Here is a 26,873-nt window from a genome sequence, read left to right as displayed (position 1 = left end):
GCATTCCCCAAACCGAAACCTTTCCGACAGAACCTTTCCGTTCATCACTCCAAGTCAGTCGTTTCCACTGTCCAGGTGCGTCGCTATAGACCAGCTCAAGCGTCGCTTAGCATAGACTAATAAAATGTGTGGCTTGGGAGGAGCTGTTGGACCACAGAATCCCAGATTTTCTAACACCTTACACACAGTCATTGTTCAAGTTGGACTGCTAAGAGCACTTTGGAAAACCACGAGTGTCTTCTTCCGTAGTATTCATGCGATTTTTTACAATCCCCACCCTCCCCGCCACGGTTCGATGATCTCTGTCGGTCAGTACATGAGGTCTGTGCGGTCTTGGATTAGCTGTGGTTGTTACTTCGCTTTTCTACTTCTACATCTACATACATACTCCGCAATCCACCATACGGTGCGTGGCGGAGGGTACCTCGTACCACAAATAGCATCTTCTCTCCCTGTTCCACTCCCAAACAGAACGAGGGAAAAATGACTGCCTATATGTCGCTGTACGAGCCCTAATCTCTCTTATCTTATCTTTGTGGTCTTTCCGCGATATATAAGTTGGCGGCAGTAAAATTGTACTGCAGTCAGCCTCAAATGCTGGTTCTCTAAATTTCCTCAGTAGCGATTGACGAAAAGAACGCCTCCTTTCCTCCAGAGACTCCCACCCGGTTTCCTGTAGCATTTCCGTAACACTCGCGTGATGATCAAACCTACCAGTAACAAATCTAGCAGCCCGCCTCTGAATTGCATCTATGTCCTCCCTCAATCCGACCTGATAGGGATCCAAAACGCTCGAGCAGTACTCAAGAATAGGTCGTATTAGTGTTTTATAAGCGGTCTCCTTTACAGATGAACCACGTCTTCCCAAAATTCTACCAATGAACCGAAGACGATTATCCGCCTTCCTCACAACTGCCATTACATGCTTGTCCCACATCATATCGCTCTGCATTGTTACGCCGAAATATTTGATCGACGTGACTGTGTAAAGCGCTACATTACTAATGGAGTATTCAAACACGACGGGATTCTTTTTCCTAATCATCTGCATTAATTTACATTTATCTATATTTAGAGTTAGCTGCCATTCTTTACACCAATCACAAATCCTGTCCAAGTCATCTTGTATCCTCCTACAGTCACTCAACGACGACACCTTCCCGTACACCACAGCATCACCAGCAAACAGTTGCACGTTGCTATCCACCCTATCCAAAAGATCATTTATGTAGATAGAAAACAACAGCGGACCTACCACACTTCCCTGGGGCACTCCAGATGATACCCTCACCTCCGATGAACACTCACCATCGAGGACAACGTACTGTGTTCTATTACCTAAGAAGTCTTCGAGCCACTCACATATTTGGGAATCAATCCCATATGCTCGTACCTTAGTTAGGAGTCTGCAGTGGGGCACCGACTCAAACGTTTTCCGGAAGTCAAGGAATATGGCATCCGTCTGATACCCTTCATCCATGGATCGCAAGATATCATGTGAAAAAGGGCGAGTTGCGTTTCGCAGGAGCGATGCTTTCTAAATTCTAAAGCCGTGCTGATGCATGGACAGCAACTTCTCTGTCTCAAGGAAATTCATTATATTCGAACTGAGAATATGTTTAAGAATCCTGCAACAAACCGATGTTAAGGATATTGCTCTGTAATTTTGAGGATCCGTCCTTCCACCCTTCTTATATACAGGCGTCACCTGCGCTTTTTTCCAATCGCTCGGGACTTTACGTTGGGCAAGAGATTCGCGATAAATGCAAGCTAAGTAAGGAGCCAATGCAGCAGAGTACTCTCTGTTAAACCGAATTGGAATCCCATCAGGACCTGGCGATTTATTTATTTTCAAGCCATTCAGCAGCTTCACAACCCCAGGGATGTCTATCACTATGTCCTCCATACGGGAATCTGTACGAGACTCAAACGGCGGTATGTTTGTACGATCCTACTACGTGAAACATTTCTCAAATGCTAAATTTAAAATTTCAGCTTTCGTTTTGCTGTCTTCTGTTGCCAGGCCATACTGATCAGTGAGTGACTGGATGGAAGCCTTCGACCCGCTTACCGATTTTATCTAAGACCAGAATTTCCTTGGGTTTTCAGCAAGATCTTTTGCTTAAGGTATGACGGTGGTAGTGGTTGTATGCTTCGCGCATCGCTCTTTTTACAGCAGCACGAATCTGTACTAACTTTTCCCTGTCCTCATTCTCCCGATCTTTCTTGTACCGTGAGTACAACTGTCTTTGCTTCCTGAGCATTCTCCGAATTGCGGTGTTTAACCACGGTAGGTCTTTTCCGTCCGTAACCCACTTTTTCGGCACATACTTCTCCAATGCGTGATTTACAATATGTCTAAAATTTGCCCATAATTCTTCCACGTCCATCGTATCGGAAGTAAATGAAGTCGATTCATATACTAAGTGGGATGCTAACAACTGCTTATCTACTCTTTCTAGTAAGAATACTCTCCTAGCCTTCTTGACCGACTTTTTAACTTTCGTAACCATAGTCGTAATGACAACATCTTGATCACTAATCCCTGTCTCAACACTGACACCGTCGATGAGGTCTGGTCTGTTCGTGGCTACCAGATCTAAAATATTTCCATTACGCATTGGCTGTCGATTTAGCTGCTCAAGACAGTTTTCGGATAATGTGTTCAAAAGTAATTCACACGACTGTTTGTCTGTACCACCTGTAATGAATCCATAAACATCCCAGTCTAGTATACTAGGTAGGTAGAAGTCGCCTCCGACTAATATAGCATGATCCGGGTACTTCTGCGATACAGAGTGTAGACTGCCTTTGAATGATTCTAGAACTGTCACGGTGGAATCTGCTGGCCGGTAATAACACCCAACAATTAATTTTATTTCCCGTAACCCTGATAAACGTGTCCAGATAACTTCACAATCACACTCTACTTCGACCTCAGTAGACACAATATTTTTGTCAACTGCAATGAAGACACCACCTCTTAATCTGTCTTTCCGATACACGTTCCAACCCTCACTAAATATTTCAGAATTTCCTATCTCAGGGTTCAGCCAGGTCTCGGTCCCGAGAATAATTTGCGCGCCACACGCTTCCTGGAGGGCAGTAAATTCAGGAACTTTATTCCGAACACTCTGAAAATTTACTGCTAATATCTTGATAGCTGATGTGCCTTTACACTGAGCGCGTCCTGATTTCCCTGCCTGCACGTCGACTGGTGAGTGTTCATCAGGACACCTCGCACAACTGCCTAGCCTAAAAAAAAAAACCCATGTGCACGCCACAGGTACTCTGCTACCCGATAGCCGCTTCCTTTGTGTAGTGCACCCCTGACCTATCTAGGGGCGTCCTACAATTCCCCACCCAATAGCGCAAGTCTAGAAATCTGCAGCCAATCACATCACCAACAGTCGAGAGAGGCAGTTTCTGAAGTGGTGAAATGTTTGCGAATGGGTTTGTTGCTAAGTTGACATCCAATGACTAGAACTCTCTTCACGGACCCACTCTGCTGTTACTACTTCTTTACTGCCAACTCCTTTTATGATGGTGGTCCACCTCTCACCACTTTACATTGCGGTGTTCGGATAGTGTAGATTGATGTAATAGTTTCAGTCTCGAAAAGGGTTATTGCCGGCAGAAAAAGGGGATAGTTAAAGATACGAAACAAAAATTTTGATGTTTTATCTCTGCGTCCAACGGAAATGAAACGTAGCTGTCGCATTTTCAAAGACTGAAAAATAGCTCATAAACTTCATTCCACATGTCAAAATAATTAATTTAAAAAAACTTCGAAGACAAATCATATCAATCCTTTGATTGAATTTAAAACAAGCCTTCCATGAAAGTCTACATCAGCTTTTGGAAGGTTGTCACCTGTGTAAAGTAATCAATTGACATTAATTTCAGAAAAATATAGGGCGCGTTCAATAAGTAACGCAACACTCTTTTTTGTTCAATTTCGGCTGAAAAAATGCGGAATTTGTTGTGGGACATCATGGAAAATTCCAATTTCAGCCCCTGTAGTTGCATTAAGTTGCGATGGGTGGCGGCGCTACATGTAGCCTCTCAAATATGCTACCAGGAAAGCACAAGTGTATAACGTCTTACGTATCAGCTAGATGCAACGAATAGCGGTGAATACGATTATTTTGTCTGACCTTCCAGCGAGAGATCTGGTTGGTTGGTAGTTGTGGGGGAGGAGACCAGACAGCGAGGTCATCGGTCCCATCAGATTAGGGAAGGACGGGGAAGGAAGTCGGCCGTGCCCTTTCAAAGGAACCATCCTGGCATTTGCCTCGAGCGATTTAGGGAAATCACGGAAAACCTAAATCAGGATGGCCGGACGCGGGATTGAACCGTCGGCCTCCCGAATGCGAGCCCAGTGTGGTAACCACTGCGCCACCTCGCTCGGTGCGAGAGATCTCTCGAAAAAAGATATCACATAACTTATGATTAATTTAGTAAACGTCAATATACTAAAATAATAGCCTCAAGCGTTTGAATACGACCGCTGCAAAAAGCAAACAGCAGAGCTGCCAGATGAAGTAAAGTATGAAAACCTGCGCCGCATCACGGCGAGAAAAACGTTACGCAGCACCGGCGTTAACGTGCTAAATATAAGTACAATTACTGTTATTAATTAATAAATCACATGCACACATAGATAACACAACGAAACTTCGTCAGGCAATTACAGTCTCACAATTTTACGTCGCTGAATGTGGTAGCAATTTGAAACAGAGAACAACTGACACGAAGTGTATCGAATGGTTACGATTTTAATGATCAGTACTAGGGGCTGCCGGCCGACTTATTACAACCTTTCTATAGCTGCTCTACTAGGGGCTCGTAAAAAATATGTGGGTTACCAATTAATGAAAACATCGATACATGTGCGACCCGATATCCCAGCGCCGATATCAGTATTTACCCATAAGCAAAAATGTTTGACGGCGTCTGCTCTATATGATTCATTCATATAATGAATGTTTACACATTTCAATTAGGTATGCTCAAAATACTCTCACAGAACATTGTGTACACCTTATTTTCCGAAAATTGTATTTGAGAAACCGGCTTTATTACACATAGATGGATGTAACTTGAAATTTTATGTTCTAACAAAAGTTTTCATTTGTCAAAATTAATTAATGGTGGTGACGTATTTTGCAAAATTTAATATCATTACAAAATTCGACTATAAAATTTTCAGTAACGTTAATTACATATCAATTTTCATATGAGAAACATTTTTAGCATATCATCGTTTCGAAGATATTCTTTCCAAACCTATATTCCAAAGTTATCTTTCAGGATGCAGTTTATCCCTCAAAAATGATATTGGACACAAGCAAAAAAATTCCAATTGCATTATTTTGCCCCCTTTACTCACCTCACGAGTTTCATCAAGATGGTTTACTGACTCTTGGGAATGTAATCTAGTCAGGGCTGTGGTCCGCGTGCCTCTCCTCAGCTGCTCTAGTACAAACACCGACTCGCACTCCCCACCGGAGGGAGGGGGACGATTCCTCCACACTGGCGGCGACCGATCGCACTGAAACTTCAAACACTCGCCATGCCTATTTACACCTCACAAAACGCGCACGTGGATAAATGACACTTCCACTACTTGCGTGTGGAGGCACCATCTGCCAATAACGACACTTGCGACACGAAAACACCATTTCAACACAGTGCCGATGTGAAGACACAACTGATACGACGGCCATCTTGTCACATGTAATGGTAGTGCTGTTGGACGCTGAGCTCTGGAGCAAAGTCGACGTTCAAACTCATCGCAAAGGTGATCCATTGGTCTCATGTCGAGACTCTGGGCAGGCCAATCCATTTCAGAAATGTCGTTGACCACCAACGACTGCGTCACAGATCCTGATTTACGATTGGGCGCATTGTCTCGCAGATACAAAAAACCATTTTCTTCGGACTATTTGTCTACTGCAGTTCACGAGGCTGTAAAACGTGTATATATATCCTTCTATGTTTAGCTTTTCCTTAAGTGCAATAACGGGACCACAACCACACAATGGAATAAAACATCATATCTTAAACACCTCCTCCGAACTTCACTGCTGGCACTACACATGATGGTAGGTAACATTATCAAGGGAATTTCCTCAAACCCAAACGCTACCAACAGATTGCCCAGGGTATAGCGCCGTTCATCGCTCCAAACCACTCTTTTTCCAGTCATAACCCACTCTCCAGGTGCATCGCTTTACACCATCTACCATCTCAATCGTCGCTTAGCATAGACTAATGAAATGTGTGGCTTATGAGGAGTTCTTCGAGCACTGAACCCCAAATTTTGTAACTCCCTTCGCATAGTCATTGTTCTAGTTGGGCTGCTAAGAGCACTTTTCTTCCCTAGATTTGACGCGATTTTTTACAACCCCCACCCCCAGTCCCCCCGCCAATGCTCGACGGTCTCTGTCAGTCAATACAAGAGGTCAAGAAGTCTGTGGGGTCTTGGATTAGCTGTGGTCGTTCCTTCGCGTTTCCACTTCGCATTCACATCACCAACAGTCGAACTGTGCAGCTTTCGAAGGGTTGAAATGTTCCCAATTGATTTGTTCCTATACTGTCAACACACTATTTCAACTCCTTTTATACTGGCGATCCACCTCTCGTAGCTCTATAGCATTCAGGCCAAAAGTAAAAACAAATAAATAACAAAAACCTTAAGAGACAAGTCATATCAATTCTCTGATCGAATCCAAAACAAGCCTTCGATGAAATCTTACCTCAGATTTTGGAAGGTTGTCACATGTGCAATGTGACCAATTGACATTACTTTCAGAAAAATACGTGTGTGTGTGTGTTTGAAGTTTACGGGCGCTAAACAGCGTGGTCATCAGCGCCCACAGAAAAATACGACGCGTTGTTCAATAAATAACGCGACTCTTTTTTTCGGTCAATTTCGGTTTAAAAAATTCGGAATCTGTTGTGGGACATCATGGAAAATTGCTGCTTCGTCCCCAATAATTCCATGAAGTTCCCATAAGTGGCGACTCTATAGGAAGCATTCAAAATGGTGTCTGCAACGAAGTGCGTACCAAACAGAGAAAACTCATTGAGTGTCTGTTGGTGGAAAACTAGACCATCGCAGATATTCACAGGCGCTTGCAGAATCTGTACGCAGACACGGCAGTGAACAAAAGATGGTGAGTGGTTGTGCTAGGCATCTGCCATCATCACTACAAGATCGCGCAACGCTGTCCGATCTACCACGTGCCGGCCGGCTGCATACAGCTGGGACTGCTGCAATGTTGGAACGTGCGGACACGCTCATTCGAGGTGATCGAGAGATCACAATCCAACACCTCGCTGCTCAACTGGACGTCTGTGTCGGTAGTGCTGACACACTCGTCCACCAGTTGGGGTACTCAAAGGTGCGTGCCCGCTGCGTTACTCGCCACGTAGCAGAAGAACACGAAGAGCCAGGAAGCGCCATCTGTGCTGAATTCCTTGCGCGTTATGAGGCGATCGTATCAATTTTTTGTCGAATATCGTCACAGGCAATGAAACATGGTTTCATCTATTCGAACCGGGAACAAAACGGAAATCCATGGAACGGCGCCATACCATATCTCCTCCGAAGAAAAAGTTCAAAGCCGCACCCTTAGCCGGTAAAGTCATGGCGACGGTTTTCTAGGACCAAGAAGGGGTTATTCTGTTTGATGTGTTCCCTCACGGTGTAAAGATCAACACTGAAGTGTGTTGCGCTACCGTCAGGAATCTAAAGAAACGACTTCATTGTGTCCGTCGCCACAAAAATGCAAACGAACTTCTCCTTCTCGACGAGAACGCAGGGCCTCACACAAGTCTGCCCACGCGAGAGGAGCTCACAAAACTTCATAGGGCTGTTCTTCGTCATCAACCCAACAGTACGTATCTCGCACTTTCCGACTTCGACCTGTTTGGCCCAACGAAGGCTGCAGTCCACGGGAGGCAGCACGTGCATGATGGGAGATTATTGATACAGCAAGATATTAGCTCCGACGTCTACCCGTAGAGTGGTAACGACATGGACATGTAGGCCCACTCAGTAAAGTAAGGTCGTCGCATTGGACGGAGATTATGTTGGAAAACAGGTTTTTGTAGCCAAAAGAGTACGAAACAACTTCTCGTTACTTGGTGGAATACTTTTTACTCGCGAGATTATATTACTGGAATATCTGCTTCACCGAAGAAGATCAAAACGTGGTTCCTATGTTCAACAGTCACACAGCTGCGAAAATGACAGTTATAGAAGTAACACCTGTACATTACGTCCCGTCGGAATTTCTGCGACTAAGATGACTTCGGGCGAAAGTTCACCGCTACTGCTGCTGCTCCTGGAAGGTGAATCTCCCACGGCCTCTAATAGTGCAGACAATTTATCTTGACAAACGTCCATTTAATGACTCATTTCGCTCTTCTACAAAATTCAAACAACTGCTTGTATTCAGCTGTTAATATGGTGTATTGGAATCCTGAATAAAACCAATCTGCTTTCAAAAAATATGTTTGCATTATTTATTGTACGCCCGTCATTTGATAGTTAGCATCTTCGATTTCCTTTGTTGTATGGATCCTTGCATTAAACTGTTACTAAAATAGTCCGCAGACCGATGACATATCTTCCCTTGCTTGTAAGATAAATATCAAGTTATGCCAAATGTGGATGGTAACTACTGGGAAAGGGAAAATTTTCCATAGAAATTAGAGTCGTAACAGCTAAATGCATATGTACACGATTTGTTTACAAATACTAGCATTTGCAGTGATCCCATTCAGAGTAACTCACCCGTACATTACGTCCCGTCGGAATTTCTGCGACTAAGATGACATCGGGCGAAAGTTCATCTCTACTGCTGCTGCTTCTGGAAGGTGAATCTCCCACGGCCTGTAATAGTGCAGACAATTTATCTTGACAAATGTCCATTTAATGACTCATTTCGCTCTTCTACAAAATTCAAACAACTGCTTGTATTCAGCTGTGAAGTCTTTAAGAAAATCACGTAGGCTGCTACCTGGAAATGGTAGACTCGTTTAGTAGATTTGTGGTTAACGACATGGATTTGATTGAAACGCATAGCAGTATCCAGTCGGCGCACACAAAGCAGACGAACGACCGGTAACGTACATTTTCAATAGGCTTCGTCAAGGTCTCACGGTCGTCAGTTACCCACCACGGGTCTCGAAATCCAATTCGATGCCTTCTCTCCTTCCAAACAACTTCTCTGTTACTTGGTGGAATACTTTGTACTCGCGAGATTATATTACTGGAGTATCTGCTTCACCGAAGAAGATCAAAACATGCTTCCTATGTTCAACAGTCGCACAGCTGCGAAAATGACAGTTATATAAGTAATATGATTTTTTGTTTTAGCAAATTCTAGGAATCTTATATATATATATATATATATATATATATATATATATATATATAAAATCTGTGTCACGTGGCAGCGTTAACTCGTCTCTTCTTATATAGTGCACTAAGGGATACTTGCATACCTCATATATCTCCAATCGAGAGTCCAGCGACACAAATACTACACAGAAAGTTACTATATTGGTCAGTTGGTCGGGGCCGGAGTGACACTGCATCTTTTACTTACGTACTTGCATTTACTTTATGCACCTTTCTGAACGCATTTAGTGAACGCTGGAGTGTTTCAACTTCTTCCCACATACAAACTGAATAAACATGTAGCACAAAAACAGACAAACTGTGTTTAATAAGTTCGATGAATTCATCTGTTTGCAAAAGACAAAACGCATAAAAAGACAACAACAAAATAGTTTCATTTGCGAATTGTGGAAAGGGGCATGTACGAGCCCAGATAACAGCCTAAGTCAAGCTGAGTAACAACGCTTTTAGAACAAATGCGTTTCGTAATTTCAAGGTCGCTATGTAACCTGATACATATCACTTGTCAAGATGAGGATACCCCCTTCCGGTGCTCATACCTGTAGGCCAATTGTACGACATAAAAATGGCAGGAAAATAAATGTCACCCATCCACTTCTGAGATCACTTTCAAGGTCACACCACACTTCCACTGATCTAGGCCAACATGATGACTTTAAAATGGCGGAACAAACCCCCCCCCCCATCCCCCAACCCCTCCCCACCCACTTCTCTCAGTCCCATTGCGTGAGTTCTGTCATTCGAAGGATGTACACTATAATGAAAGGATCATAATGAAGTGCCAGCAGCAAAGTTATCCTACCCAAAAAATGGCGGCAAATATTATCTTAACTTACAATCATAAATTACACGAGACACTTTGACATTACAAAGACTCAATAAACAATTGCGGAAAATTCGAAACTGGGCGTCAGTAGTGGGTAAGGGTCTCCTAGGACAATTTTGATATCAAATTGATATGCAAATTAATTAAACTGATCAATTAATTACCCCCACCCCACCCCCATTCGCGGATGACGACATGGTTTTTCCCCAGACACCACATGGATCTCTTTCCCCTCCCCCACCAGGCATGGAGGAAATTTCGGATTTTGGTGGGAAATTTAAAAAATGACGAGAACGTCAAAAATGGGGGGAATTTATTTTCCCAGGGTTGTGCTGACGTCACACCCCACGCCCTCCCCAGAAACTGGCGCGAATTTCAAATTTGGGTAGGAATTTTTTTCTCTGCTCACGGACCAGAATTGGTGGGAGAGGTTCAGTCTATGCTTAGCTGTCATTGTGGAAGCATCGTGATATGTTTGATCAACGAGATGAATGTGAAGGGTAGAGTGGCTTTCAATAGTTTTAGCATATGTACGCATTCGAGGGTGGACTGTAGCCACAGTTCACTAAATGGGGAATGGACAATTATGATAATGTAAGAGTGTAGGAGAAATAAGCAGAAGAATTCGGTTCAGCAGATTGTGGCAATGCAGAGGGATGGAACCAAGACGTATGTTGCAACCGATACATGCTCATATACATCAGCAAACTGCCGACATATTCCATACGAAACATTCACTCTTCTAAAATGGAACACATGGGCATCTGATGATAATTCGCTTCAGTGGACGCATATTCGTATGTGTAATATATACGACTGAAGAGCGTCAACTGCTATCCCCACCCACTTCCCCCTCCGTCAACCCATCCTCTCATCCCATCATCACTCGTTTGCCATCCTCGGTGCTGCGCGGAATGTGTTCTATCGAAGAGCTGCTGGTGTCTGACCAGCCATGTTGCCTGTAAGCATACAGCCAACGACTGCGCCCATAGCCTCCTACATCCAGAATGGAAAAGAGTTATATTAGACGAGTGCCTGAAGAAGAAGGGGAATACGTTCCAGCAGATAATGGCTATGCAGCAGAATGTTATCAAGACGCATTCTGCGGGTCATGCAGACTTACGCTGTTGTTATAACTACTTGCTATTTTTTAAATTCACAGTCAGTTTTCCACCTCACAAGAGACGTCTGCCTCCGATCCAGAGGATCAAGCAACTGGTGTAGTTCGCAAATATGCCACTAGAGATGCTTGAAATTGGCAGTAGCCAATAGAATCGCAGCATCTGAACACATCGGGGATCTAGCGCTGGCCCAGGATCTCTGCAGCCTCAGTTGCAGTGTCAGGCAGCATGAAGCGCCAGCCAAGATCGTCCAGCGCTGCCCAACCACAGCAGCAGAGTAGGAAGACGCCGCTGAAGAGTAAGTACCCCTTGCTTAATATCTGTTTAGTGTCGTTGTGAGAAAGATGAATTCCTTGTGCTGCTATTATCGCTCATAACAGCTTTTCTTCTTTGCTGATCAGGGCGTACGGCGTACTCCAGCCTGTCAGGAGCCGCAGCAGCGGCAGCACCCTGGGATCCAATCACGCTCCTGGTCAGCTTGTTGGAGCAGGACAATGAGCCGTTATTGTTGGCTGAAGACACCCAGCCATTCCCTGACTCGTAGAACTGCATCGGAGTTCCTAAACAGCATGACGCAGCTCGGTATTGCACCCTACCTTACGCGCCATCACAAAATATTCCAGTGATGCTGCATGGACGAAGTGAGGATGGAGTGAATGAGAAGATACCAATTACGCCCTGTGCACCACTACTGTTTGCTTCAGTGTATAACTTAAATGCTAATGGTTCGAAGCATTTACAAATTGGTATACAGTGTTGATTTTCCACTGTGTACAAACTCTAGGGATTGATCGATAAGAGGATATGGAACAAAAAGGTCTAATTAACTTAAGTCTGGACAGGCATGGTTTCCATGCTGGAGACCATTTGTGCTATCATACATTGTTACAGAGACTGCAGTCTAATAAGCACTGTACCACGCAGCCACAGTTACAGTATGCATGGCTTCATCCTAAAGGTTGGTACTGTTCCTCGTACGTCATGTCCCAGCTTCATCTCCTGCCATAGTAATTGGCAATGTTGTGTCTGATTCACTTCTCTTGCTACCTCACCTTATAGTGGATGTGATACAGCGTTGTACACAATGGTTCCGTATTCGAATTGAGAGCTTCCTGACATGATGTTTATTTGCGAAAAAACAAATGCAGGATGTATACACGGATAAGTAAAAAAAATTCCCAGATTTTTCCTGGATTTCCAGGTTAAAAAACTACAGATTTTTCCCGGGTGAAAATACACTTTTCCGTGTTAGGTAGCATTACACTTTCCCTCGGTACTGTAATACTTGGCTCTGAGCACTATGGGCTTAACTTCTGAGGTCATCAGTCCCCTAGAACTTAGAACTAGTTAAACCTAACTAACCTAAGGACATCACACACATCCATGCCTGAGGCAGGATTCGAACCTGCGACCATAGCGGTCTCGTAGTTCCAGACTCCAGCGCCTAGAACTGCACGGCCACTTCATCCAGCTACTGTAATACTTATCAACCCTTTGATTGGTAAAGGTTTCTTACACCAGCTTCGAACTTCCCAGCACTTAAGAAAACAAAAACACGTTTCTGAAAAATCTCTGATATGCAGCAACATGTCCGTTGCATATTTTCGTATTACTATACGCTGCATATTATCGTATTACGAAAGTATAAATTCGAATTCCACTAAAAACAGGGCATTCGTTTCAGAAGCATTGAAATCGAGATAGCGATGCGGTTTTGTAAGCCAGTCATAGCTCATGTCATGTGATCCCGCCAGCCGATGACAGCACAGATTCAGAGCACAGGGCATGTGATATAGTCAGCCAATGGCAATATCACTGTTAAGTAGCGCGAACACACAAATAGGAAACGTGAATGGTTTAAACTAATATACATGGTGTAGCTACAATAAAAGCTAAGCTTTTACATATACTGTTGGTCTCTAAGATTAATAAGCTAGAAGAAAAGCTAAGCTTTCACATATAATATTGGTCTTTCTTTGCGAGTGTTACACTACAACAAACAAACCACACAAATGTTCCAGTAAAATTTTAATAATAACATAAACGTCTGCTTCTGTGGGCTCGTAATTCTTCTAAGTCGCTGGTCCCCAAAGCGTTAAGTTTTAGACGAGAATCAAACGCTCTATGATTTAATAAATTCATCGCACAGTCTCACACGTAACATAATTCATCTCGCGTGAAAGGAAATTTACTTTGAAAGTAACACTTTTCAAATTCGCAATATTTTCCTGCTACCTGCTGGAAACAGGTTCGTTTCAGCAGTTGCCAGAGAGCGCCAGAAACCAGCCGTTACTGGGCCTACACAGCTTCGATGACGTCGTAAGCACGTACGTTCGTACGTATAAAGCATTAAGACGTCTTACATTACGGCATAAAAGAAATAGGACATCAGAAGATACTCCAAGAGCATAGGAACTTCGTTAACCATTCTAAAATGCATAATTCGGCTTAAAGTGCACGTTCTTATGTCCAGATTCACAATGAAGTAGGCTCCAATCTGATATTAAGCTTTCCAGTGTGGTTTTCGTGATGCAGATTTTCGTAGAATACCACTACTATATTATCTCATATTGTGTTCTTTATTATGGCATAATGCCGTTATGTGCCAGAAGATGAAAACGTGCACTTGAAATTCAGCGAACAGTTGAAACTAGCCAACAGTGTGGAACGAAACACTTCGTTTCAAATAAATTGATTGCCTCTGCGGGAAAGATTAGGAAGATTAGCAAGCCGACAAAAATAACTTCATTGTTCGGCAAGGCGATTAATGCTTGACTGCCAAAAACATGGAACTAAGAAAACTGAAACTAATAACATGTTCTGTCAGACTGTCCCAATCGACGTTTGCTCCGGGTCCCGACCAGTGACTCTACTCCCAAAGTGACGGTCACTTCTTTACCAGACAGCTACGCCACAGCCGTACGCAGCCCTGATGCGTCACTTCAGGAGGCTCATGTTCTCCCCCCGGCACTTCCCACTGGAAATGACGGTGCGGCCGCCGCCTCCCCGGCACCATCTCCTCCGACGGCTACGAGACCACCAACTCTCCAGATAGGCAGTTTCATAGAACACCCGGTCTACTGAACCTTATTTTCCTAAGACCCACAAAAATTGTAAATTATTCGCTTAAAGATCTGGAAATATATGGTGAAATATTGCATTTGACTGATCTGCAAAAGAATGCAAAAAGCTGAAGCAATGTGAGATACAAATCCATTATAAAACCTATATTGGATACTGAAAAAAAAAAAGCAGCGGTGATGGTATTGATATTCAGCATAAAAGAGTGAGCAGTCGACTCCCGCAGTATACATATCACGGCGACCACAATGAGCTAATACACTCCTGGAAATTGAAATAAGAACACCGTGAATTCATTGTCCCAGGAAGGGGAAACTTTATTGACACATTCCTGGGGTCAGATACATCACATGATCACACTGACAGAACCACAGGCACATAGACACAGGCAACAGAGCATGCACAATGTCGGCACTAGTACAGTGTATATCCACCTTTCGCAGCAATGCAGGCTGCTATTCTCCCATGGAGACGATCGTAGAGATGCTGGATGTAGTCCTGTGGAACGGCTTGCCATGCCATTTCCACCTGGCGCCTCAGTTGGACCAGCGTTCGTGCTGGACATGCAGACCGCGTGAGACGACGCTTCATCCAGTCCCAAACATGCTCAATGGGGGACAGATCCGGAGATCTTGCTGGCCAGGGTAGTTGACTTACACCTTCTAGAGCACGTTGGGTGGCACGGGATACATGCGGACGTGCATTGTCCTGTTGGAACAGCAAGTTCCCTTGCCGGTCTAGGAATGGTAGAACGATGGGTTCGATGACGGTTTGGATGTACCGTGCACTATTCAGTGTCCCCTCGACGATCACCAGTGGTGTACGGCCAGTGTAGGAGATCGCTCCCCACACCATGATGCCGGGTGTTGGCCCTGTGTGCCTCGGTCGTATGCAGTCCTGATTGTGGCGCTCACCTGCACGGCGCCAAACACGCATACGACCATCATTGGCACCAAGGCAAAAGCGACTCTCATCGCTGAAGACGACACGTCTCCATTCGTCCCTCCATTCACGCCTGTCGCGACACCACTGGAGGCGGGCTGCACGATGTTGGGGCGTGAGCGGAAGACGGCCTAACGGTGTGCGGGACCGTAGCCCAGCTTCATGGGGACGGTTGCGAATGGTCCTCGCCGATACCCCAGGAGCAACAGTGTCCCTAATTTGCTGGGAAGTGGCGGTGCGGTCCCCTACGGCACTGCGTAGGATCCTACGGTCTTGGCGTGCATCCGTGCGTCGCTGCGGTCCGGTCCCAGGTCGACGGGCACGTGCACCTTCCGCCGACCACTGGCGACAACATCGATGTACTGTGGAGACCTCACGCCCCACGTGTTGAGCAATTCGGCGGTACGTCCACCCGGCCTCCCGCATGCCCACTATACGCCCTCGCTCAAAGTCCGTCAACTGCACATACGGTTCACGTCCACGCTGTCGCGGCATGCTACCAGTGTTTAAAGACTGCGATGGAGCTCCGTATGCCACGGCAAACTGGCTGACACTGACGGCGGCGGTGCACAAATGCTGCGCAGCTAGCGCCATTCGACGGCCAACACCGCGGTTCCTGGTGTGTCCGCTGTGCCGTGCGTGTGATCATTGCTTGTACAGCCCTCTCGCAGTGTCCGGAGCAAGTATGGTGGGTCTGACACACCGGTGTCAATGTGTTCTTTTTTCCATTTCCAGGAGTGTAGATCGGCTATTACTGCTCGTGGTAATAGAGTTCGAAATACAGTATGCAATCGTATTAAAATGCTAGATCCATGCAAACAGCAATTTAATGTAGGTGATTTAGTATGTATTTCAAAGCACAAGAAGGCATTTGAGATGTTATACATGCCACTCTGGTCAACGGAGATATTCACAGTTTCCAAAGTGCAGAGAACGGATTCTAGAACCTACCTCTTAAAGGTCAGCAGTAGTACTGAAATTTCAGGATGCTTTCACACAAAAGAGTTATAGAAGAGCTCGGAACCAGATATGTATCCCGTGAACAGCTAGATCGACGCCAGCGATTTGCTATATAACGCCATGCGCAGACCACAACCACCTCAGTAGCATAACATGCCTGATAGGATATGCATTAGAGGAGGACGTGGTATTCTCGACAAACTACCAGTCAAATTACACATTCCTCGATATAACTCCTGTGGGCCTGGAACAAAACATCAAAAATAATTGGCGTTGATAAGGGGATAAATCTGCTCAACGAAGTGTGTATGGAATATAACTTTGCATATGCAGCAAATAAAGATCGTCACACTGCAGATCGAATCTCACCTGATAAAGATTAGACAATGCGTGCGAGTAGGAATATTGATGCAGGTCATCGCATTGCAGCATTTACAGTTGAAAAAACTATGCATGGTAAAGTTAAGTTGGGCTTGGATGTGAAAAAGTTCAGCCAAGTTATGAGCGCTGCATGTCGGGCGCTAAGTAAGGAGAAGACAACCAAAGGGTGCATGAAAAACTGCATCCTAACAGCGATGTATGAAGCTGAAAGCGCCCTGAAGCAGAGAGTAGCGAGAAAAAGAAGATCGATTAAACCACCCAGGGTTCTATCAATACCCAAGACGTCAGGTAGAATAACCCCCTTCCTTATTCCTCCCATAGGCGGGCCCTTGGTGGTAGGTTCACTGGCTGGGGGTGCTGCTGGTGTTGCCAGCACAGTCAAGATTGCATAAAACTCCCAGGAGAAAATGCAGGACGCATAAAGACAACCGCATGATGGGGAGAGTAGCCATTGGGAAAGGACTGTACTTGAAACCGTACAAAATACGACTAGGTCTCTTCATAACAAAAAGCCCCTTAGCAGCCCCACCAGACAGTTCTCTTACAAATAAAGATCTGTTTAAGTTTGTTAAGAAGAAATTCAACATTCCTAGATTCCGAAGTGTGTTTATGCGGAATACATACCGAAGCCTATGTGGAAATCTGGACCATGCGGAACTGTGAATCTAGATATAGCAGGAGGACCTGGCAGTCACTGGGTGGCCTATGTTAAAAAAAGAAATACAAATAACGTCTACTATTTCGACTCATTCGGCGACCTGCAATCTCCTGAAGAATTACAACGATACTTCACAGTCAGAAGACATATATTCTATAATTTTCGACACTACGAAGACGTTAATACATTCCTGTGTGGTCATCTATGTATCGTGTTCCTACTGACGTTTACAAATGATATATAAGGAGGTGCGTTATGCATCCTTCACGAGTTGATATTTAGAAGCAATGTCATACACTCTGACTTTAAAAGAATGATTATCTCTATTATATGTAAATTACAGTGAAGCGCCAAAGAAACTGGTATAGGCTTGCATATGTAAATACAGAGATATGTAAACAGGTACAATACAGCGCTGCGTTCGGCAACGCCTATTAAGATAGGCGTCTAGCGCAGTTGGCAGATAGGTTACTGCTGCCACAATGGCAGGTTATCAAGATTTAAGTGAGTTTGAACGTGGTGGTATAGTCCGCGTACGAGTAATGGGACACAGCATCTCCGAGGTAGCGATGAAGTGGGGATTTTCCAGTACGACCAATTCACGAGTGTACCGTGAATATTACAAATTCGGTAAAACATCAGATCTCTGATATTGCTGTGGCCGGAAAAAAATCCTGCAAGAACAGGACCAACGACGACTGAAGAGAAGAGTTCAACGTGACAGAAGTGCAACCCTTCCACATATTGCTGCAGATATCATGATGAGCCATCAATAAGTGTCAGCGTGCGAACCATTCAACAAAACATCATCGATATGGACTTTCGGAGCCTAAGGTCCACTCGTGTACCCTTGATGATTGCACGACACAAAGATTTTCGCCTAGCTAAGTTCGTCAGCACCGACTATGGACTTTTGCTGACTGGAAACATGTTGTCTGCTAAGACGAGTCTCGGTTCAAATTGTATCGAGCGGATGGGCATACACGGGAATGGAGACAACCTCAAGAATTCATTGACCCTGTATGTCAGCAGGGGACTGTTCAAGCTGGTGGAGGTTCTGTAATGGTGTGGAGCGTGTGGAGTGATAAGGGACCCCTGCTATGTCTAGATTTTTCCCATCAGCTGGTACAGGGTATAAAATTGCTCAGACTCCTACCAACGCTACATACTTTCCAGTGATAGTTCAGACATTGGTCTACCTGGAGCGGTGTATTGTGAATCAGAATAACCAACCTGTTGATTTTCGTGGTGAAGAAATTATTGTACGACTACATCTAAGACAGTATGGACATAAGGAATAAAACCAGTGCACAAAGCACGGAGCACAGCACTTCGAAGCAGAACCGCATGGAGATAACATGCGCGAACTACGAGGTAGGCTTGAAACTCGCAATGACGTCGTTGCTCATTGCTGTTCCAGAAAATATGATGTGAACTTAATGGGGCAGAGATTAATTGTCGTACTCTTAATGTAGGCATAGCATCAACCCCTAAAATATATGTGTCATAACCACCCTCAGATCTGAACGATTTAGAAAATGCAGGATGGTTCATGGACGAATCTGTGGGCAGAACAACAGAGGAGTACCGCCGATTTACTGCTTGCATACCTCTAAAAATGCTTATGAGGTACTTTGAAGAAATGCAGCGAATTATTATGAATTCTAGACAGGAACTTATTCTGGTACGGAGTCCAATGGAGAGGAACTTGTACATTCAAGGAGTTCAAGAGGAGAAACAGATCATCGTCAATAAACACACATTACTGTGCCAGATGAGAAGCATTTGAAATTTTAAAAGCTCTGAATACCAGTACATATCTTGCTGCTCGCGGGAGCTTTTTGTGTATCCAGCAGGGAAACATGGGCTGTTAAAACTTCCATGCAGCTGGATACACAAAGATTCACCATACTTGTGTTTCAGACCAACAGAAGGGGGAACTTAGCAAACGATTCCACCGTATTTGACAACTGTAATTTAACTAATTCCAGAGTCTACCTGAATTCAGAATTCTATCCATATGACAAATTACTGCTACTGGGCGGCCAGGATGTATACGATCTAGCATTTGAAATGTAGGCAAGGGTCTGTGATTCTTACTATGAAGGTTTTGAAGAGGAAGGATGCCTACTCAGTCCACGGAAATTCAAGGAGCTGGCACCAATCATCGCAACAGACTGTTGGAAGGAGAATGAGATAATTAAATGAGGGCCAATACATACACGAATCGAATTTCAATCCTCATCAAATTTCCCAGAACACATTGCAGTGTACGCTGTAGTTCTCCATGACAGTGTGATTAATTATTGCCACTTACTTACTGGTGTTATGCAGTATGCTGTGCAAATAACCCAGTGCTATGTCATACCCAGAGCACTACACAATGGAAACCTGAAGTGTGAACGTCATTGCTGACATTCAAGATTTCTAGGATGATGAGTGTAGACAATGCACATTTAAAGATGTTGCAATCATAGCATACACAGTAGATTCTGGTATAACAGAGACATTCTCAATATGCATTGCATCAGCTAGGCCATAGGATGTGAATTGTGCTAGAACACGGAGGAGTGCAAAATGGTTAACACGTTTCTTCCATCGACTCCACTGGGACAATCCTTGTATATCTGATAGAGATATGATGACATCACTTCGAATATTCGGTCATCCTGATACCATCATCTACATCAAAGGTGAGAAGAAGATAACATGGATGCAACAAATCTTCAAGTTTATCTCCATTCAGGACCTGGAACTCCACGGATTCCCTGCTATCCATAAGCTCAAGAAGAGGACGATGTATGAAAATAGTGCTGTGTCTGCTTATGAAAATTTAAATTACTTTTAAGTTGGATTAATGAAAATAAATGCATTTTTATCTCACATTCCCTGTTTTCTTTCTTTCTACCTATCTCCCACATAGATAGTATGTAGCTTTGACCAGATCCTACATCTGTGGCTTTGTTCAAACACAAGTGATATAATTTCAGACATGTTTGCTACATGTCTTTGGAAGCTGACAGGATCAGGCCCTGCCTGTTCCCAAAATCTATACATGCAGCAAAACAGGCGAAATCCTATGCAACCATTACATATATTTTGTTTTCCTTCTATCTTAAACAGCACTTCCCTCATGCTTCAAACTAATATCTTGTGCATACTGCACAGCCTTTACACACGTTTGTGAGGGTAGGGATTTGTGAAACAACACCAAAGACATAAGGTAACGAATAACAATTGTTTTATTCAAACATAAATATTCACAGTGGTACTGCCTCTAATTGTTTACATAAAGACTTTTGTCCACAGCTGAATTAGTGCATGTAACACACCTATCGATATCTCAGCATCTTGTGCCCATAACATGACACTAATGCTGTAGGTAGATAATAAATTTAAACAAATTTAATCAAATATACACAAATTTAAGAAAATTTAAACAAATTTATAAAATTATATTCGAATTGAACGGTAATGTCATACTAACCTGCCTCAGCTGTAGGAGTAAGCTCTTAGAGCAAAATTCGAAATTCGAAGAGAATGGCGAACACACTTGATGGTGGTACTGCCTATAATTGTTTAAATAAAAACTTATGCCCAGTTCCTAGGAACAAGTGACTTAGTTTAGTGGAGGTAGCCTTTTCTTTCCCGCCATTTTCTTAGGTAAGTAGAGGTATCACAATTGAGCTATCTTCCCTCCAAAAGCCGCCATATTGGATAACAGTACTCGCGTCATCAGCTGCCGTCAATCGCATCATCAGCTGACGTCACGTACTTAGCTCACGGCCGCCATCTTGGATAACGGTACTTCGGGGTGACGCCTCCCCTGGGGTGACGGCCGCCATCTTGGATAACGGTACTTTGGGATGACCCACTTTGGAGTGACACTCTCCTTGTCCTACTACTAGAAATATACTTCTCTACACTCTCAGACAGGACACTGACCTGATCTTTTTTCATACTGGTGTTAGCCAATTGCTCAACTAGTAAGTGAGCATCATACCCACTTAAATTATGGAAGAAGATGGGTATGCGTCACAGTAAGTTATACTTTAAGTTGCATGCGTTGTGAGCTGCACAGCGGAACTTCCCCATAAGATGACAATGATCTCTACAGGGAGTTTCAGCTTTTCTGGCTAATGAGAGCCCACAACTACGTCAGTTAACCTCATCATTCCATAATTTTTTATCCTCCTCCAATTCGATCACGGGGATGTTGGTGCTGTATAGCCTCTCAACATCCCATGAGAGTTCTTCAAGCTCGGTGAGTAACCAAACCACTGGATTATCCCCGTCATAAGATTCATAGTGGTTAAGACTCGAATCATGTGAGAATTGAAGTTGGTACGCCGCCGCATACGGTACGTGTTTTTGCATGAAGGTGGTACGTGGGGCTAAGGGGTTCCCTTCACAGCGGGTGATAGGGGCAAAGGGACATTCAAACTCTGTGTATACAACAAATGGACATCGTTCGTGGTGGAGAACATTTGTGAATTTAATGAACTTGTTTTCTTCTGTATGCATAACAACACGTAACTGTTCCTTGGATTCACAGTCCTTCAGATGCCTTTTTAAATACTTCTGTTCCTGAAAGGTATTGACACCTGAAGCAAATGTGTTTTCTTTACACTTGTTTTTATTGAGTTGGGAGTTAAGGAGGTGCGACATGTCTTTGATCCATACGTAATGTTAATTATCACCTTCAGATAAGAGCATCATATTTACATGAAGATCAGACTCACCCGCATATTTCGAATAATGGAGTGGTCCAACTACAGTACGCTTATGCTTCTCCTGTTGCTGATTATCATCGTATGCTTGTCCTCCTTCTGTTGCTGATTATCATTATCGTCAGAGTCATCTGGCTTGCTTTCCTGCTTCTTCAAGTCATAAACGTGAGCCGACATTCCAGGCTTTTGTGCCTCAATTTTTGGTGCGTCCTGAATCTTTACGGTGAGCTTGATACTGTCAAAGACATAACATCCATGAATGTTAAGGCCTATTCCATATCGAGATATGCGCACTGGATGTACACACTAATTTCTTTCGCAAGCAAAGATTTACCGTGCAAAACAAGCATGATCCTTTCTATTTTCGACATTAATCCATGCACTCTTATTAGCTATATCCTCAGTGAGCTTGATACAACTGGACCCTCCTTTTAGCAGATCACAGACATAAATATGAACGTCGATGTCTGGTATTTGGCTGAGTGCTTTAGCCGACCCCCTTACTTCCATCTTGGAAAACTGGGCCAGTATAAAACCCAATGTTGATTCACGATATCACTCGGCGATTGATGTACTCCAAGATATAATGCCATTATCACCCCAGACGTAGTGCAAGCTTTTCTCCTCAGCAGCACGCTGCTCTTTGGGTGGGTGAATCAACTCGCAGCAGAGTACTGCGTTACATTTAACGGCATTAAATCTTAGATCATCTAGGGCTTTGGGGAGCTCTGTCTCCAGTGCCAGGATGTACATTTGTAGAAACCCAACTGGATCGCGATAACTCCCTGCCGGATTCTCAGTTCTAGTGAAAGAGATTCGCCCTTCAAAGGCCCTAGCAACCGCCGAGTATTCTAGAGGGGCCATGAGGTCGCTAATCTCACGTCCTTCACTATCAGGGCGTGAGAGAGCACTACCGCTAGCCACAAGTTATTTATCGTCAACAGTGTCAATAAAACTATGTGTAGGGGAAGCCAACGACTGTGTCCACCTGGTGGATGACGACATTGGGGAGGAGGCACCTGCTGCAGTGAGAGGTACGCACTAAGGCACACATACGTTTTGGTGCCAGCGAGGGCAAATAGTTAGAGCCGGAGTACGGGGGGGTGGGGGGGAGGTGGTGGTGCTGAGGTCCTATAAGAGCACCCAGGCTACGGAGAGAGCACTCGATGCTGCTACATGCTCGAGCCCTCACCGCGACCAGCCGGGCCGGGGGGGGGGGGGGGGGGGAGATCACTGCTGTTGTTCTTCTGACTGAACCACCCAGAGACGCCAGAGAGAATGCGATGCTGCAGGGGCTGACACTGCAGCTGTGTCCACTGCCTCTCACACAGCTATGAGCAGTGGTTTGCACTCGGGTGCATGTCTGACGCCTGTCCCCACAACCACCCTTCTAGGCACCCATGTTACAGCAAGTTGTTGTAGTGGCAGTGTTGGTGACAACTCTGTAACAGACGAATAATGAAAAAAATTAAGTACAATGCTCAATTTTTTTAAGATGTATGCTGTAAACAAATAACAACGATTAAGTACTACTAATAACAATAATTATATGCTGTGACGACGACGGTTGCATTATAATCACCTTTTATACTCTGGGTTCAAGGATTAAGCAGTTCAGTCAGTTTTTCTACTAGTTCTCCCACACAATCCAGTATTTCCTCCTCCTCATCCAAAAGGGCGAGATGGCACTGCCTTTCGGCTTACACAGAATCCACCATCTCATTTATGCACTTCGGTATTTCACCCTCCTCAGAAATGCCGCGAAGCCATTGATCATCCCACTGAATTCGTCTACAACAAGATATTGATTATAATAACAACAAAAAAAGTTGGTACTGAATTTTTCCGCAACGAGATATTGATTACAGGTAATTAAAAAAAAACTTCATACCAGATGGAAGTGACGACTCCTGGTCATCATCCTTGACGCATACCCCTGCTAGATTATCCTTCTCTTGCTCCATAGCAACACCTACAACAATGAAGAATATATGTTTCACACAACTGTATATGATGAAAAAAAACTGTCTAACATCAATATATTACAAATGAACTTACGTACTTGCTGCTGCTGCCTTTTGGTCTCCAGCAGCCGTGCAAAGGCTGTCAACTGCTGCTCCAGTGCTGCAACAGTGAGATCAAAACTTTTATAAATACTTGTTACGATTTGAATACATCGAGAGTTGTTTTCTGACCACGTAAGCTATCACACACACAGGGAATTTGGAGATGCACTTACGTGAAGGTAGCATAACCTCTTCGACTTGCTGCTGCTATCAACTTTTAAGCGACAAGTTCTGAACATGTAAACCATCAGACACAAAATTTGGAAATGTACTTACATGGCTGCTTCTAAGCTTACAGCTAATGCGCTAAGTCTTCATTTCATGAATGAATGCTGCAACAGCAAGAAAGAGAACTTTTATAACAATCTGATGCGAAAATGTGTCACAATCTCGAAAAATTACAATACTTTGCTACGAAACCTTAAAATTGTCGCAATTTGAACTCATAATTTTCTTTATAAACACTTACATGGCAGTTAGTCCAAGTCTGGCTGTTTCTCATCACCACTGCTGCTGGCGCTGCTACTGGTTGAACGTTTCGTCTTGCGATGAGCACACGAACACAACTAGACACTGTCAAAGACTGATGATGGTTGTGTGATTGAGGGGTGGGGTGTTGGGCTTTATACACCTTCAGGCTCCACCCTGTATTTTGCAGAAGACCAGACGTTGACGTCGACTGGCTTGCCGTTTGGCGATCGGTGTGCGCTCCTTATCTTGACAATGACGTCCAGTCTGCATGATACCTTACTGTCAATGGGAAGCAAGTATGCTGGTCACGCTTACATGAGATTCACCTCGCAGACACCTCGCTGTGTGTCCCCTGTGATGTTTTGGACACAGACGAGCACCGCCTGGTGTGATCGGCAAGAGGTGTCTGGATGTTGGTGCGACAGATGTTTCCGTAATTACCAGTATGACTTCTCATCAGATACCTACTAAACTGCTTCTCTTTCCAGACCCGGCATACTTTCCACAAGCGAAGACGAAATCTGTGAAGTGGATCTGTGGACACGCAGCTCACTATTTGTTTGCTGATGGAGAGAAAAGTATCCGTGATTTTTGGCAGTTCCTTAATGAACGCCATTGTGCAATTGTCCGGAATGCAAAATACAATTTTTCTCCTATTCCCTTTGCAGTGTCTTCCTTAACCCACTGCAGAGCTGGGGTGTTCCTGTCATGATGAGTTGATTCCCTGTCTCTTCCACACTTAGAACTGATATAGTCTCTGGTCATCGGAATGTTCTTCTCGGGAAAACTATACGTCTGTAGTCTCAACGAGTCTGACGTCTTGCTGCGCCGTCCTCCTCGCGACGCCGGTTTCCTTCTATTCTCAGTCGTATTAATGTCATATATTTAAACGGAAAAAAGGAAAATAAATAAATACACGATGTTCATTGTACCTCTACTCCACGTTCCCTACGCTTTCCTTGGTTCCTGGAGGGTGAGAACGAGACATGGTGGCCAGGTCTCGGATTGGGACCCCTGTCCACTTTGCCCCCACCCATCCCCTTTTAGTCACTGGGAAACTTCCTAAAAAAATTGTGGCGTCCTAGATTAATAATCGAGTGGGCTGGCGGGCGGCGGTTCGAAACTCGTTGTGGTCTAAAAACATTTTTTCTTCGGTTTTAATCTCTAAATCATTTAAATATGAAATTCATTAAATGGGTGGTAATTAACTCATACTTTACCATCATCTTTTCAAGAAAATGCACGTCTTCTAGTTTCTAATTACATATCACACGCAAAACACTGGTTTTCAACACACATTCTTAACTATCGACCGTTTATAAAAGACTGGTGAAGTTAAGAAAACATTACACAGTTAAGTCTTCTGGAGAAAAATGAAAGATCACATACATTTTGTTTGAACATGCTCATTGTTTTATAGGAAAGATGTGGTCTCACATGAGCCAGAATGATAAGCGTCGTAGAAACAAGGAAAACAATAATTTTCACGGCGTACATCACGCTGTACAAATGTTGCATTTTTACAGTTGTCACCTTAACACTGCAATCTGAACCCAACAGAATTGATCTGGAGCCAAGTTAACGGACTTGTCGCGAGAAATTAGGGGACATTTAATCTGCCAAACGCACTGGAACTAATGCACGAAGCTTCGTGACACATCACTGCTGAACGATGGAGGAAATGTAGACGTTTTGGTTGCTTGGCATTCTGTGGCTGATCGCCTCGTTATGAACGGAGCACTACTGAAATGTACCGTATTCCTTGGAGTCCGATATGGAAGGAGTCCAGAGATTACCAGACGACTGACTGTAATAATTTCAATGGCTTAAGTATTTAACTACATGGTGAAATCCCAGTAGTGCGCTTTTACGCCACACATAGCTCAACCAGAAAATTTACCCTTGCTAAAATGAGGAATTTCCATCACTCTTGTTTTTAATTACAATACTACGTTTGCTAAGATCGACAGCACGTTATGTTTTCCATCAGATCACCTAAAAAGCATATAGCCTGAGTTTTACCATTATTTCCTCCTGTTCAAATTAAATGACATTGTTCTCTGCTGGTCTCTTTTTATGTCTTTACAACAGCTGTTCTCATCACTACAGGTTAGTTGTACCAGGTGGCTGGCCAGTGCTGTCCAAGTTAAATGCGCCGGTAAAGCTGTTGTCCCGTATTAACGCTGAGTCGATTAAGGCCG

At 44.0% G+C, this 26,873-nt stretch overlaps 1 protein-coding gene and 1 long non-coding RNA gene across 2 annotated transcripts in view; both read right to left on the bottom strand.

Moving 5' to 3' along the window:
* Positions 1 to 26,873, bottom strand: part of LOC126184073 (uncharacterized) — a 229,456-nt gene that overhangs the window by 94,086 nt on the left and 108,497 nt on the right. The window contains exon 5 of the mRNA XM_049926433.1: positions 8,807 to 8,905. Within this exon, the coding sequence (XP_049782390.1) occupies positions 8,807 to 8,905 (99 nt within the window). The remainder of the gene's footprint in view (positions 1 to 8,806; positions 8,906 to 26,873) is intronic.
* LOC126183710 (uncharacterized) lies at positions 23,378 to 26,189 on the bottom strand. The gene is made up of 4 exons (XR_007536794.1): positions 24,198 to 26,189; positions 24,027 to 24,107; positions 23,718 to 23,926; positions 23,378 to 23,577 (listed from the first exon to the last, which is right to left on the bottom strand). It is a non-coding gene; the product is annotated as an uncharacterized LOC126183710 (long non-coding RNA).

The sequence above is a fragment of the Schistocerca cancellata genome, chromosome 4, assembly GCF_023864275.1.
Source record: "Schistocerca cancellata isolate TAMUIC-IGC-003103 chromosome 4, iqSchCanc2.1, whole genome shotgun sequence".
NCBI lineage: Eukaryota > Metazoa > Arthropoda > Insecta > Orthoptera > Acrididae > Schistocerca > Schistocerca cancellata.
Note: the sequence above shows the minus strand (reverse complement) of the source record. Positions and strands in the feature narration are given on the sequence as shown.